Source organism: Pseudopodoces humilis, chromosome 7, assembly GCF_049639895.1.
Source record: "Pseudopodoces humilis isolate 2021_Gansu_Grassland_sample_001 chromosome 7, ASM4963989v1, whole genome shotgun sequence".
NCBI lineage: Eukaryota > Metazoa > Chordata > Aves > Passeriformes > Paridae > Pseudopodoces > Pseudopodoces humilis.
This window is the reverse complement of record NC_142206.1, coordinates 5,977,224-5,992,208: the sequence shown is the minus strand read 5'-3', so window position 1 is coordinate 5,992,208 and position 14,985 is coordinate 5,977,224. Positions and strand designations below refer to the sequence as shown.

The 14,985-nt window shown below is 37.6% G+C and overlaps 1 protein-coding gene across 6 annotated transcripts in view; it reads right to left on the bottom strand.

Moving 5' to 3' along the window:
• The window catches only part of SBF2 (SET binding factor 2), a 232,027-nt gene that overhangs the window by 45,265 nt on the left and 171,777 nt on the right, over positions 1–14,985 (bottom strand). For all 6 annotated transcript variants that reach the window (XM_014257906.2, XM_088057519.1, XM_014257910.2 and 3 more), the window contains 5 exons: positions 3,565–3,735; positions 2,443–2,699; positions 1,030–1,202; positions 697–770; positions 126–321 (listed from right to left, as the gene is read on the bottom strand). In XM_014257906.2, the coding sequence (XP_014113381.1) occupies positions 126–321; positions 697–770; positions 1,030–1,202; positions 2,443–2,699; positions 3,565–3,735 (871 nt within the window). The remainder of the gene's footprint in view (positions 1–125; positions 322–696; positions 771–1,029; positions 1,203–2,442; positions 2,700–3,564; positions 3,736–14,985) is intronic.

Genomic DNA, 14,985 nt, shown 5'->3' with positions numbered 1-14,985 from the left:
TTTTTCCTTTCACTTGCTTCCAGTGTCTGAAAAAAACTGTTTAATGATGTTGATGCTTGAACAGGCGGAGAGGCCAGCTCAAAATCCTGCCTATCTGAAGGACCACAATGTTTGGATTTTCTTACCCAGCTGATCATGAGGAGTGCCTTTAAATATAATTCTGTAAGTGGTAAGGAACAAAGCTCCTTCAGCAGGGAGGATATGAGGACCTCCAAGCAGTCCTCCTGTGGCTTCCTCTCTGCCATCAGGATCCAGCAGCACACGGAGACCTTCGCAAACAAATTCTTCTCCTGGCAGTAAAGTTGGCCGTAGAATTTTGGGCTGATGCAAATAAATGGAAGTGTAAGTGTAAATCAGTGTTATACCTCATGCTAGTAATAATATTTGGTTTTAAAAGCTTGAAAACAAAATTGTTATGATACTGAGTCTAAACAAGGGAGATGGGAATCTGGACTCAACGAAGAGAAATGGGTCTCAAAAACAGTGGGCATGCAACAGCTTGTTTATGATCAGAAGTCTGGCTCTACTGGTTTCATATTTCATGAGACCAAAGCCAAGCATTTTATTTATCACTGGTGGAAATTTTCTTTTAACGTTTTGACATTTCCTCGTAATATTATGAGAGGAAAGAAAAGATGACAAGATTTCATGATTCTAATATTTGTAAAGAATACAAATATGTTTCATAACACTTGCCTTCTGTATTGGTGGAAGCCTCCTACTCTCACGATGAACAGCCTCCAGAGTCTCTATGTGCATTGCTACAATGCCTGGGGAGCAGGAATACCATAAGTTAAGTCTCACACAATGTAAAAGAGAAAGCTGCCCAGTAATTAAAACTCTGGTAATTCTGAAACCCTCAAATTTTGACATCAAGGACAGAATTATCTGAGATTCAATAGCATTTAGAGTCTGGAGAAGAAATCTTACACTCTAACTTATCCGAAGGTAAATCAAATTAGAAAATGTGTTTGTTTAATTAGGAAAAGAAAAAAGGACTATAAAGCACCTTCTTGTGACAATTCTCACCTGGTATCATGCAGTGCAGACCTTTGATGTGATCCTGTGTGACCCCACTTTCTGTGCAAACCTTGTCAATAAATCTGGTGATGAAGCGCACGACTGCGTTTGCAACATCGTTGTTCTCTGAATCCTCAAACCCACTCTCAGTGTCGTAACTCTCTGCAACGCTGCCCGCAATGCTACAGGCATAAATAAAAGCAGTAACAAGTGGGAACAATTCAGCTGGTGATGCACATATGACACTTGGATAGACACTGACAAGCCGTGGGGTTTTTTTCCCAGTTACAATTCGCAAACCTTGCTAAAAGCATATGGTGGTACCACAATTACACTGCACTCTCATTGCCAGAACTTCATGAATGGTGATATAGGACAATTTTCTCTCCATGAGTCTGGCACAGATAGGCCCAGAAGAGAAAAAATAGCTTTTTGGAAGTGAGCTCTATGTTTTCTCCTCAAAGTCAAGCAAAATATTTGCAACCAGTGGTAAGCAAATATCCAGTTATATAGAAAATGATACATTAAATGTACATTTAGGTTGCAGAGCAAAGCAGTCAAAAGCTAAAAGGATCGTAAGAAAAATGTTTTGTGCATTAGATAAGCAAGCAAGTCAGTGGGAGATGTACTCTGAATGTCTAAAAATGCCTCCCATAATAATATTTGGGGCCAAATTCATAGATTGCAACATACACCACAAGCAGGCTACTGAGCACGTCCTAATGCCTGAGATTAGAGGTGTCTAGTCAGCAGAAATTAGTAACTCCAGGGGGAGTTTCATCCTGATAGTCTTTTACTTAATGCCAGTGTTCTCACATAGTGTTCTATAATTTTATCAAGTGAGAATTTGTACAGAGAGGTGATAATGAAGACAATAAACAAAGAGGGAGGAAATGTTATGAAATTGTTATGAAATGTCCTGGATTTGTATGCTAGGAATGAATGGAACTGGTGTTATACTCCTACTGCTTCCTTAGTAATTTAACCTTTGCCATTGTGGTTTAGCCCTCTTGCTTTTTGTGACCTCAGTGCCTTTCCTCCTTTGCAGCTGTTGCACAGAAATGCAGATTTTATAGATACTATACAAATGCTTTCTTAATTTTAGGTTCATACAGTGGTTTTTTCAAGTTATATAAAAACTAACAGAGTGGGTTTGGGGCTGCTGTTTTCTTTCTCACCCATATTTGTCTTCAACATCTGCATCACTAGATTAAAAATCCTCACTGGGACAATACATTGTTCCTTTAAATGGAAGTAAATCACTCCAAAGTTCTGCTATTTGAGAGGAAACATGTTAGACTTCTACTCTCCTTAACTACTGAACTTGAAAGGAAGCGAAGCTGCTGAAACAATCTGGTTTTTAGAGTACAGCCACTTGGCAAGCCATGGTCCATCCTGCTGGATGAGCACCTGGATACTCACCTGTTTGTGACAATGCTGTTGCTTCCACTCTCCCAGTCCCCGGTAGCTGATGTTCTCAGCAGCTTATTCTTGCTTGTATCCAGTGGTACCAGCAGGTAGACCATGAGGTTGGCAAAATGAATGGCCTGGCTGAAAACTGTGCTTTCCTCATTCTGGACTAGCTCCTGCTGTGTCTGTTTATTAAGGGTTGGCCATAACCTCAGCTGTTCAGCAGCCAGGTCCATCGCTGTCTTATCCTGGTCTGCAGGAGTTTTCTCCTGGAAGACACAGAGAAAGAAATATAAAGACACAGAAGAAATTATAAAGCTACAAGTTAATGCTTAGACAAAGCTTTAATTATTAAATTGCTAATTAAACTTCTTCAGTTATTTAAATTACATATTGTTTTAAAAAGAAAGAGCAAATAACTATCCTCCATAGGGTTTAAGGAGAGTTATGATTATGGGAACTGAGTTTTGAGGTCAGTTCACTGAAATGCACCAGTAGCACAACATGGGCAGATCTAAATAACATCATTGCTTTTAAGGTCTTTTTTCATGCCATCAGATCTTCCATGTTTCTTCAGAGTGGTTTGGTGATTTTAACATAGCTGCTCTCACTTAGCTCAAATAAGAACAAACATAAATCAGTTTGAGAAATAAAATGCAGCTCATGGCTCGATGCTGGCAATATTCTCCAAATTCCTAGGATGTTCAGGTGAGGGAAGCTTTTATATAAATAGTTTCCAGACCAGCTGAAACATTCATGCTTTTTTATGTTGGAGTCCAATTCTAGCATTAGCTTAAAGAAAACTAGGTAGATGGCACATAGTCAAAAGCAGAATAAAGGAATCTGGCAGCTGATATTAGTGACCTAAAGCCTGATGTTACATTAATGAATGACTAGGTATCTTGCAAATGCTTTTTTCCACACTAAATTGAGCTAACATCAAATTATAATGCTTTGCAGATAAATGTAAATTTCTATTATTTCTCATGTTACTGTATACTGTGTAATACAGAAGAAAATGAAAGAAAAACACATAAAATTGGAAAAACCATAACTCTTTGTAACCTAGGAGACAATTAATATATGAACAAAAATATTACTTTACTATTTTAATAATTCTGGCTATTCTCCTACCTTTTGTTTCAACTGTACTGCATGGTTGTCATCTTTGGCTGTAAGGTAGAGGGAGCGAACTTGATTTTGCACATTGCTATAGAAGGTTGTTTCCCAGAACTGTTGGTTAGTCCAGATAGGATGATCTTGTACACAGGTGTAAGCAAATTGACTAACCCCAGGTGCTAATTTCTGAAAGCAAAAAATGTGCAAAGTTGACAAATCAGTCCTATTATTCAATTTCTTTTAAGGGCTATGGCTTCAGAGCTGACACACACATATGTGTATATATATATGATTAGTGGTATGAACTGAAATGTAAAATATATCAACTTTTGTACTGCAATATGGGATAGAGAAATTATCCTCAGTTTTGTGCCATTCAAGAAATTAACACACAGGTCTAATGCCAGTGCAAGGCATGGTTTTCTTGATTCAGAGTAGAAAAATGAGAATTAAGGTAAGAATTTAGTGATAACAGTACAGAACACTTTTGTAATATAAAACATCTTCCTTGCCAACAAACCACAGGATTTTTAATAACCTAGTGTACAACATAGAAATCAGTATTCAAACAGATGAAAATTATTTCTCATTTTATTTAGAAGTGTAGTAATGACATTTAAAGTGAGTGTCAACTGAGTCCTTCCAACAAACAGCAGAAGATTAGATAAATCGTTATCTTCAGTGTTATTTACTGAACTGCATGACCCAAATCCAGTTCCTGAAAGAGTGCTAATTTGGGTATGTTCTTTGAAGTCACAAGGGTTTGGATCACTGTAAAGTCTCAAACAAGCCCAGAATTGTTACAGCATTAGTCATTATGAATGAACCATTTTTTTCAAGTACATCTATTTATTTAGGTTGCACTAGTCTCTGAGGGAGTTGTTTAATATTCTGGATAACCACATACAGAGAAAAGAAATTTATTTCAATGACCCAAATCATAAAGAATTACATCCTTTATCATACGCTCTTACTTTTTGAAAAAATAAGGCCACAAAATAATGTATTGTATTCTGCATGTAGCAAAGAAGCAGATCATCTAAATTTGTGCTTAGGATTATTTCTGCAGCAGGACTGAAGAATAGAGGACATTACTGGATGCCTCATTAAATGGCTATCAGTCACAATACTACCCACACCTGAAACACACACTGTATCTAGAACTTAGGTTTTACTTTAGTGATTGTGTTCTGAACCACTTTCCTGGAGAGCATGACTGCTACTCCATTTAATATTTGTAATTGTAGAACTGTACAGAACAGTCAGTACTTATAATATTTCCCTAGCTGGCACTTGGGCATTCAAATGGAAGGGTAGGAAATTACAACCAAAAATTTTATAGTCTGGTTTACTGATTTCTGGTTTTGCAATTCTTCAACCTGTGTTTTCCTCACTGTGCTCTTCCAAGTACAGCATGAGCTGAAAGTCCTGATCATGTGCCATGTATTTATTCCCTATCAAAAGTTCTTGAAAGTTCTATATCTGAGGAAATGCTCTGTGACATGCTAATAAAATTTACTCAATTGAAGTGCCTTCCTGTGCTTAGCCATCTAAAAGTGAGCAGCACAATTTTGATTTGATCATGTGGAATTTCATCAAAATTTTCTTGGTAACCTGTTAAGAAATCTACATCTATTTAAATAATGTTCAATGTGACTTTGTTCATTCAATCCAGACTGAGAGAGCAGAGAGCTGGTTTGTTTAACAGATGCCCAAGTTTCAGTTGTGGTGCAGCTTACAGCAGGTCACAGGAAATGATAACTGATCTCCCACGCCTGATCCAGCTGTTAAATCACAGAACAGCTCAGCACAAACAGTGTCCTAATGATCTTTGTAGGGATTTCTGGACATTCCCTTGAAAAAACCTAATCATACAAAAGACACATCACAGGGCCCACAAATTGATCTGGCCCAAGCATTGACCTACCTCAAAATGCAGATGCACAAAACCTGTGTTACAGAGGAATAGGGATGATGGGTAAATCATGGAGTAAATATATGGACAACATAGCTTGAAGGCAAAGGTTAGTGCTAAAGCCATATCATGACTATTATTTTGATTTATTATTTGTTTTTTTCACTGGGACTGAATTCCCAGTCACAACAGATCTGCAAAAAGGGAGTATGAATGTCAAGAAAGAGAGGGAAGGAAAAAGGGGAAAGGAAAGAAAACAGGGAAGGAAAAACAAAAGGATAAAAGAAAAAAAAAATATCTGTTCAAGCCTAGCTAGCTGTTAGGGGTAACTCACGTCAATTTGTGCAGTAAATGCACACAAAGGAGTGAACTGACCATCAACCTCTGCAGTTGCCTTTGATGCCTCAACCCAAATCAGGTAATTGTGTAAACTGGGTAGAAAAGAGGAGATCTTTGACACAAACTCAAAAGGAAGTTTAAGCTCCTAATCCTGGGTCTAAAGAAATAAAAATGAGATAAATGATTTTCACATGGGGCAAATGTGACAGGAAAGCTGAGGGGCTTTTAGATGCTCTTCCTGTGCTCATAATTTAAAATCATCAACAGCCATGTACAAAACGTAATTTTTAAACAATGGAGATGTATGTTCAAATATAATGACATAAATCAACATTGACAATAAGTCCTAGACCAAATAAAAGAAGTTTGTTTACAAAGCATGATAGAAAACACATCAAAAAGGCTCAGTGATCATAAATATTATCCTTCTCATCACCTGCATGTTTTGAAACAAATGGCAAAACCTGATAGTGGCCAGAGCATGGAATCAAAATCAGGACTTGCAGTTCCTGGCTCTGCCAGTTATTTTGGGCAAAATCATTTTGGATTCTCTGCTTGTTTGGGTTAGTTTGTTTGTAAAAGAAGCAGTGAGAATACCAACCTCAAGAAGCAGACTGTTATTCCTATGCAGCCTAAATCCATGGACTAAAAATATTCTTGGTACAAATATAAGCATTCCATGAAGTCTCTATATTCTCTATGCTGAGAGTGCTTAGTCAGCCCATCTCCCTAGAATAGAAATCCAACTAACACATCAAAAGGGCCCCAGTGTTTACTGCTGCATTCAAAATAATTTGCTCAGAATTTCTCCAGTTTAAGTAGGGCAGTAATTTGGTGTTTTCCATCAAGAAATACTACATATATAAAATATATCTTCACCTAGCTCTCCACAGGGCAGCTAAACTACACTGATATTTGTGCTCTTTCTCTATGTCCCAATAGCTCACTCCTGCCAGACAGAATGAACACAGGAGGCAGCAAAAGAATTTCCTACTTATAAGGGAGGATTTAGGGACTGACAGCTTAAAAGAGACTCCAGAAGAAAATAATAAAAATAGTTCTGAACTGATGAAGTCCTTATTCTAAAGCTGTCAGTATGACAGAAAAAGCCTTGAGGCGTAAATTGTAATAACCAACAGAAAATCAGTTAACTTCTGCAAAGGACACAGTCCTTCAAACATATTAATGAAACTTCAAAACCCATGAACACTCCCTTCCCAAATTCCACATGAAACACCTATATGTTTACCCCTGTCATATGATTACCATGTGATTACCCCCATCAAAATAATTAATTACATACTACAGCTTGTGAAAATACAAGGCAGGTTTGGGACTTGCTATGTCTGACTATAAAGGCAACTTCCTGAATCCAGGCATTATCTTTCCATTATTTCCACCTTACTGAGAGATACTGGATTACACCTTCCTAGAATTTTCCCCCTTTCCTGACACTGCATTGTGATTTCACTGATTGTGAAAATGGTATTTGCAGCTCAGTAAGAAATACGCACCAGTTCCAAGACTCCCAAACTTGCTGTGGGGTCCAGGCCCTTAAAGAATGTCTTTGTAACATTAAATTATCTAGATTGTTTGTTTCTGATAAACCATCTGTTGTGCTGGTCACTCAGCAGTTACTACCCTCTATACCACAAAAGCTTAAAGAAGGAACTTTGTTATAGCAAAACAGAGGATCCAGCTATTGATTACAAAGTTAAAAAATTATTTTCAAACCAAAAAGAATAAAAACAAAGTATGAATATACCTAACTGCTCTTTTCTCACAGGATTTTGCTGCATGTCTCCCAGTTATGGCAATGAAGGGGCAAACTCGACAGTGCACTATTTTTTAGAGAAATCCAATTTACTTCAGAAATCAAGTGTATTTCTGTCTCCAACTGACAGCCTGAGCCATTGGTTTGGATATATTTGCTGAGAGAATGAAGCAGAACAAGTGAGAAGGAGGGTGCTGCCAAACACAAAAAGCAGCTTCCTGCTCAGCTCCTCAAGGAATCACTGGCTGTGGATTATCCATCCAACCTCTGTGAGGAACTTACTGCAGCACCTTTGCATGCCAAAGCTCTTCCTCTACTCTGTTGGTTACAGTCATCCCTGGAATCTGCAGGTGCAGGCTTACAGACCATCAGGACACAGTGGCAGTGCTAATTGGAAGAGCTGCTCCCTGTCTCTGAGCTGCTTAGATAAAGATGCAGTCAGTCAGCACCTGCTGCACATCACGAGTGGGTACCAGGTACTGCAGGCAACAGCTGCTCCTGTGTAGGCGATGCAAGCTGAGCTCTGCATGGAAACATGTTCTACGAGCCAGTCCTGCAGCCACACCTCTGCTGTGCCCACACAGATCCTGGGAAACCCAACAAGACTTTGGAGTTGTCCCCCAGGAGCAACCCTCACTGACATCCTAGCTGCAGGTAACACTGCATCCCAGTGTGTGCCTGAATCACAGGACAACAGAACACCTGGCTTGGGAGGCACCTTGAGGATCATCCAGCTCCAACATCCCTGCCATGGAAGGGACACCCCCACTCATCCAGGGTGTTCAGAGCCCCATCCAACCTGGCAATGAACACTTCCAGCGATGGGGCATCCACAGCTTCTCTGGGAAACCTTCCCTCACATCTCATCACTCTTGCAATAAACAATTTATTCTTATTATCTATTCTAAACTCTCTCACCTTAAAGCCGTTACAGGCACATACTCCAAAAACTATATGAATATGTTTATGAGTCTGCTTGGATGTTTATGGGCTGCATGGATGACATCAGACAAAAAAATTCAATTCAATGAATGGCTTTCCCATTTGGACTGAAGTATAAAATTATACCCACATGTATTGTGCACACGAGTGTGGGGAAATGTCATAAAAGCATGAAGGAAGAACTGGAAAGCTTCTGTTAATTTCTATTTTACTGATATAGGAAAAGAAAGTGAAATACTAAATTGAGCTGTCTCCAACCTGAAAATCTCAACAACAACAAAAAAAACAATTTTCCCCCTCTCCTGCCTTCAGAAAGCCACCAAACCAGACTCAAGATTGACTTCTATTTTAAAATAAAATGAGAAATAAAGTGGTTCATCACACTGTTTACCTACTATTATTCCACCATGAAAAATAAAGGGAAGGTCAATTCACTCATAATTCAGCGCTACCAAACCACAGCCAGGTACATTAAACCAGCAGAGGGCAATAGAATTCTAGAATTTTGCAAAAATGGGATGTAATTCTGGATGGAGCTTTATTTACTGTATACATTTTCTGGCAAAAGTCATTTAAACATGTGTTTAGAGACTCATGGTCTCTAATCCTAGATTCCTGAAGGTCATGTGTAATTTACTAGACATTACTTAAAGCCATGCAGAATACCTCAGATTTCTACATAGATTTATCAAGACAGATATATGCTAATACAAAGTTCCTTGTAACATTAAATAATACACAAAATAACATACTTCTTTCTCCAAAGAGATAAAAAGAGATTTAAATAGTTCCGCTATAAAACAAGAGAAAGGAAACTAAAATCGTCTAAAGCTATGTTCAGATCCCCCAAAAAAGAGAGAAGACATTTTCATACAAGAAGTTCACAGTTCTAAATAAGGTTGAACTCCATGAAGTGGATGAGAAATAGTTTGATTTTTCTCCCTCTATAGAGTTTTGGTGGGTTAAATCCATTAGTTCAGATAAAGATTTCACAAATTCTCAGTTGAAGTGCTGAATCCATCTGAAGAGTTTTTCAACCTTTGACACAGTTATTTTAAAAATCTCCTAAAAAGTCATTGAATCCCTTTGGATCAGGTGGTTCAGCAGTGAGTGTGCACTTGTGAGTGCATCAGAATGGTGGCATTGGCTCTACCCACAAAAATAACCCACAGCAACAAAGTTGTTATCCAGGTCTGTGCTTGGGAAAAAATAAACCCTGCAAATCTCACAAGTTTATGGATTTTATCTATATTCAAATACTAGTTCTTAGAATTATTGACAGCCTGATAAGTAACTTAAAGCCCAGTTAAATAAAGCATGTAATAATCCCCCAGGGGGTAATAGAATATCTGCTTTAAGTTCTTGTGTTACTTCATTCTAGTAGTTCTTTAATTATTATTTACTTCTTCTATGGCAGCATTCTAGGCCTTCACTGGTCAAATTATTTCTAAATTTCTCTCAATATGCAGCATTTCCTTATCTGAAGAAACTATTAAAACAACAGTCCTTAAGTAGCCCTCAAGAAGGGGATACACAAATTTGAAAGATGTAAGGGTACAATACAGAATATAAATCGCAAATTCATAGAATTTTAACAGTAGTAGATCTCATCTTGACAGTACAAATTATAAATACAAATTATAAATACACAACTCGGTTCAGGTGAAAGAAAGAGGATGGGCAAAATCAGGAACCCAAATATTATGCAGAATTTTTAAAGTATGGACACGAAAACTGAACTTGCACTCTGAGCTAAGCCATTTGAGAGATTAAGCAAAATCCAGTTTGACCAACAGACAATGATTGTGGAGGTGCTGAATGGAAGTGCCTTACAGAGCAGGATATTGTCAGGAGCAGTTGTGCCAAATGGTAAGATGCAGTTTCGGCATGTGCAGCGTGTGAGGAAGGGGAGAGCCACACACCTGCCCTGAAATTCTTATTGGCACAGTGTTATGAACTCATGGCAATCAGCTGATGTGGTATTCACAAGTTCAGAGAGCTGTGATGAATCAGAGGAAGCCAAGAAGAGCATCCTACCAAGAATTCCAACTGCAAGTACTGTCGTGAAGGGTATAGAAACAGCAAATGGAAAAAAAATGCGGTGATATAGATGAAAACAAGAGTATTATGGGCTTAAATCACTTGGATGTGCAAGGAAGAAAAGCAGTTTTGTCACCTCAGTTCTTTGGTCATTTTAAACTGTTGATGAGCTACCTAGGATTGGCAACTGAGACATTCACACAGAAGCAGGCAATACACCCAAACAGATCAGCTATTTTTCTCCCTTAGTGTCTGTAAGCATTTGCTCTCTCATGGAAACATAAAATAATGCTGCTCAAATCATGCAGGATAGTAATGCTCCAATGAAACAGAGCTCAGTGACGGAAATTGTGTTTTCCTGCAGAAAGCTCCATTCCACTGGGATAAGGACATGGTGATGAGGAGGCAGAGTTGAATTTACACATATGGAAAACAGGGGACTCTGTTACTTCATTTACATTCCTTCGCTTTAAGGTCAGAAGCTTTACCAGATTTTAATTAAGCCACCAGAAATTCTTTCAGGGTGAAAATTCTAAGTGAATCAGAATTTCTGTAACACTGTAATCCCCCCTAGAAGTAACAACGTAAAGAGATGGGCTACAACTAAATTAAACTGGTTAAACCAGAGTTACGTATCATTTGGAGAAAACATGCTCAAGTAAAATCAGTTACAAATGATGTGATCCAATATAGAGGAAATGCAACCAAAGCTTTCTCCTTATTCCAGGCAATAGCGGGTCAGTTCCTCAGAAACAGAAATTTACTACAAAATGTATATTAATTGGGGGAATTTCCTTTTTTTCTTCCTGACCAAGTACTTCCTCCCACAAACCACTAAGGAAAGGAACTACAGATTGCTAAGTTATGTTTTCCATGATGTTATCATTCTGGGAAAGCCAGACTCTTCAACAGAGCAAAGTTACCCCAGTAATTAATTTCCTAAATTCCTTGTAAAGACACATGTTAAAAACATTCTCTACTTAGTCTCTCCTACTAATATGCTAAGCAGTTGTATTATACTTTCCTGTTTAATTTCTTTTTCCCCCCACCTAAAAATAGTTTTGGAATCCAGATATTCTCTACTGCAAGGACATAAAATGTATTCTACTGGCATGTATTATGTATCCATTCAGAAGCAAAGTGCACAAGCTAAAATCTTAAGGGTCAGAGATGACATTTGGCTGCCTGTGTTTGCGAGGGATACAGCAAAACCACTCAATCATAACTAACAAGAATCCTCAGATTCCTGTTTCAGCTTGAAAAGTATGTTTTCTTTTACAAAAATGATTTACTGAACTATAATATTTCTATGAAAAGAATATTCATTTTAATTATGTAATTTTAATAGAGTTTAATGGATGTAATAAAAACTTTTGACTGGAGCAGTATTTGGAAATATTGACAAAACTTTGACCATTGCCTTAAAAATGCTCTTCCATGACCCCACTCAAATTCATAAGCACCTGCCAAGTAACCACATTATCCTCTCTGAGAAGTCAATAAAATCCTGCTTTTAGGTCATGTCTTTAAAAACTTCAGCCCTAATTAACTTACTGGTGCACAGAATCACCAACAGTAATGATGACTATTATGAATAATGATGACAGACATGAATCATGAACAATAATGATGACTCCATAGCTTCCTTCCAATGCTTCAAACTGCCTGGCTTCAAGTATTATTACTTATTTCAAATACATATTGTAAGCTCTTGAGGGTAAGTATCTCCATTTTTCTCTTCTTTTGTACAAAAGCAGCACCACCAGTTCTGGTCCACAACTGAGGCTCCTGGATTTTCCAGGAATTCAAATAAAGCTTATTTACACACTTGATAACGTTGTAAATATTCTTTTGTGGTTCAGCTTCTTCCCTACTATCCATTACATGACACAGCCATGTTCTTTTTAAGCAGGCAACTTAATGTATTTCTATATTAAAGGGATTAGTATTCTGAGAATGGATAAACAAAATAATTTTAGTACTAAAAATAATGTTGCTTAATACTATTTCAGTCACAAAAACATTTCCATAGACTAAGATAGTATCAGAACTGGCAGGATAGAGATACAAAAAGAAAATTAATGGAAGCAGACAAAACTCCTTGCCAAGACAATAAAGGAAGTCTTTCACGATGGGAGTTTCCTAAATTAAAGCCAGCAATTCAAGAGTGAACAATTTTAAAGTAGAAGTGATTTTAATCCAAGCACACCAGAGAAGGACAGAAGGTTTTAGAAGGAACTATTATAACTGGGTGCAAGAATGAAAATACTTCAGTGTAGAAAGCTAACACATTACAGAAAGTCTTCCTAGCTTTCCAGGAGGCTGAAAACACGCTGATGATTATAAGAATTACTTGGGACAATCACCGTTGTGCAGAAATTAAAGTTAAAAATCAAAACTCATGTTAAATGTAAAAAAACTCACTAATTTTGCTTTTCTAAATTAACTGCATTATCCAATAGCTTTATGCAATTCCCTGTTATTCACACAAATTCTAAAATAAACACTAATATACTATTGTTATAAAGTAACAGAGATAATGTTAGTACCAAATTATTCCACTGTTTTCCACAGTACAAGTGGACCAATATTCCACTGATTCCAGCTGACACTAACTGCAAAATTTGCCTGACAAAGACATAGAAATGCAATCAAACTCTTGACCCATCACCATGGATTTTCCACATCAGCCTTTCGTGGGGTGCCCTCCCTGTGACTTTGCAGCTACTGCTGCACAACGAGCACATTAAAAATGATGAAGCTTCTGTTACATAATTAACCTTGAATTGGGTCTCTCTTGGAAGGGGGAGGTTCATGATAATGATTAAAATATTATAAACTATTCTGAATTTCACTAGAACCACCTCAAATCCTCAGGGAAAGCTTTTATCCATGAAACTGGGGATCCTTCCTATGCCCAGCAGGCTCTGGAGTTGAGCAGTCATTTACTCAGGCACTTCGAGGAGAAAAGACTTTATTCTATTGAGTATCTGCCATAACTGTTACTGAAACTTGGTAATCCATTTCAGCTAGGAAAGTACACACTCAAATTACTTGCATTTTATCACTGTGCTGTGCAAAACACCATATATATATTTCACTATGGAAAACATTTAAATTATTTCTAATGGTGAATTAATGTGAAATACTTCCAGTTTGATGTTTTTTTTGTTATTCAGCTTCTTACTTAATGCACAATTTTGTATTCACCTTGAAGATTATGAAAAAAGCCCCTGGACTAAAATCCTTTCCTTCATGAAAATGCTGCCAGGAATTCTTAAGATGACCTGAAGAAATGTTCTGTACTGTAATTCAAAGGTTTTAAGTTAAATGATTTACACCAAATTTTGCTAAGTCTCCTATTTTATGTAATTCTATTTCATTCTCAACAAAGGCACATGAACATGGAGTACAAATTAAAAATGGGCAGCCAAGCAGATGAACAGCCCAATGATGCCATATGCAAAGGATCTCAGCCAGTCCCAGTCTGCAAAGCTGCAGACTCATTTCTCTCATTCCATTTCAATCTCTACAAAAAAATTCACATCAGTGTCCAACTGAAATTTTATTTGAAATTTTGTGGCTTAGAAGCATTTAAAAAAAAAAATCAGTTTTCCCTCTCTCCCAAGAATTACATAATTAAGTCACATAAATATTATAAAGCAGTCTCTAGTTCATCTTGCTAAAAGACAAATGTCAATTTGAATGTAATATAAAACTGAAACATTTTGTTGTGTTTGGGTTATTTTTGCCTAAACTAGATCAGCACTCTCCAAGTATACATCAAACCATTAAAACAACTGACTCAGAAATTCAAATTAAACCTGTGATTCTGAAAAAATAATACTGCTCTGAATATTCCAATTTAAAGAAATGCTTGTTTATAAATGTGGAAACCCATTCATAATATCTACACGGAGATACTCTCAGAATAGTATATTTTTATTTTGCCACTTCCTTTATTCAAACACCTCTGAATACCAAACAACAAAAGATTTGCAAGTGCATTACTGTGGACTATGCAGTGTGGTAGAATATACTCAGGAAGGGAGCACAGATGATCATACACACTTTTAACCGTAACATTTTAGTTAAAATATTTTGGAAAAGATCCCTGAGGGGTAGAAAATGTTACTATAACCTGTACAATCAGGTTCACAGGGGAACACAACTGTGTCTAACTGTGTTCATGGGATGCAAGGGAGGCTGATCAGTGTCAAACATCAGCTCAGCTGCAGATGGAGAGGTGGCCTCTGCCTGGGGTAGCAGCGGGGACTGATAGAGTTTGCTCCCTGTGTTGCTGTCCAGGACAGGCTGGAACTGGTGCCTGCCACTGATCCTGCCTGTGTGCACTCTGAGTCTCCCAGAAATGCAGCGTGGGGCTCACCACATCCTGCCACCTTGGCAAGGACCCAGAACGAAGCAG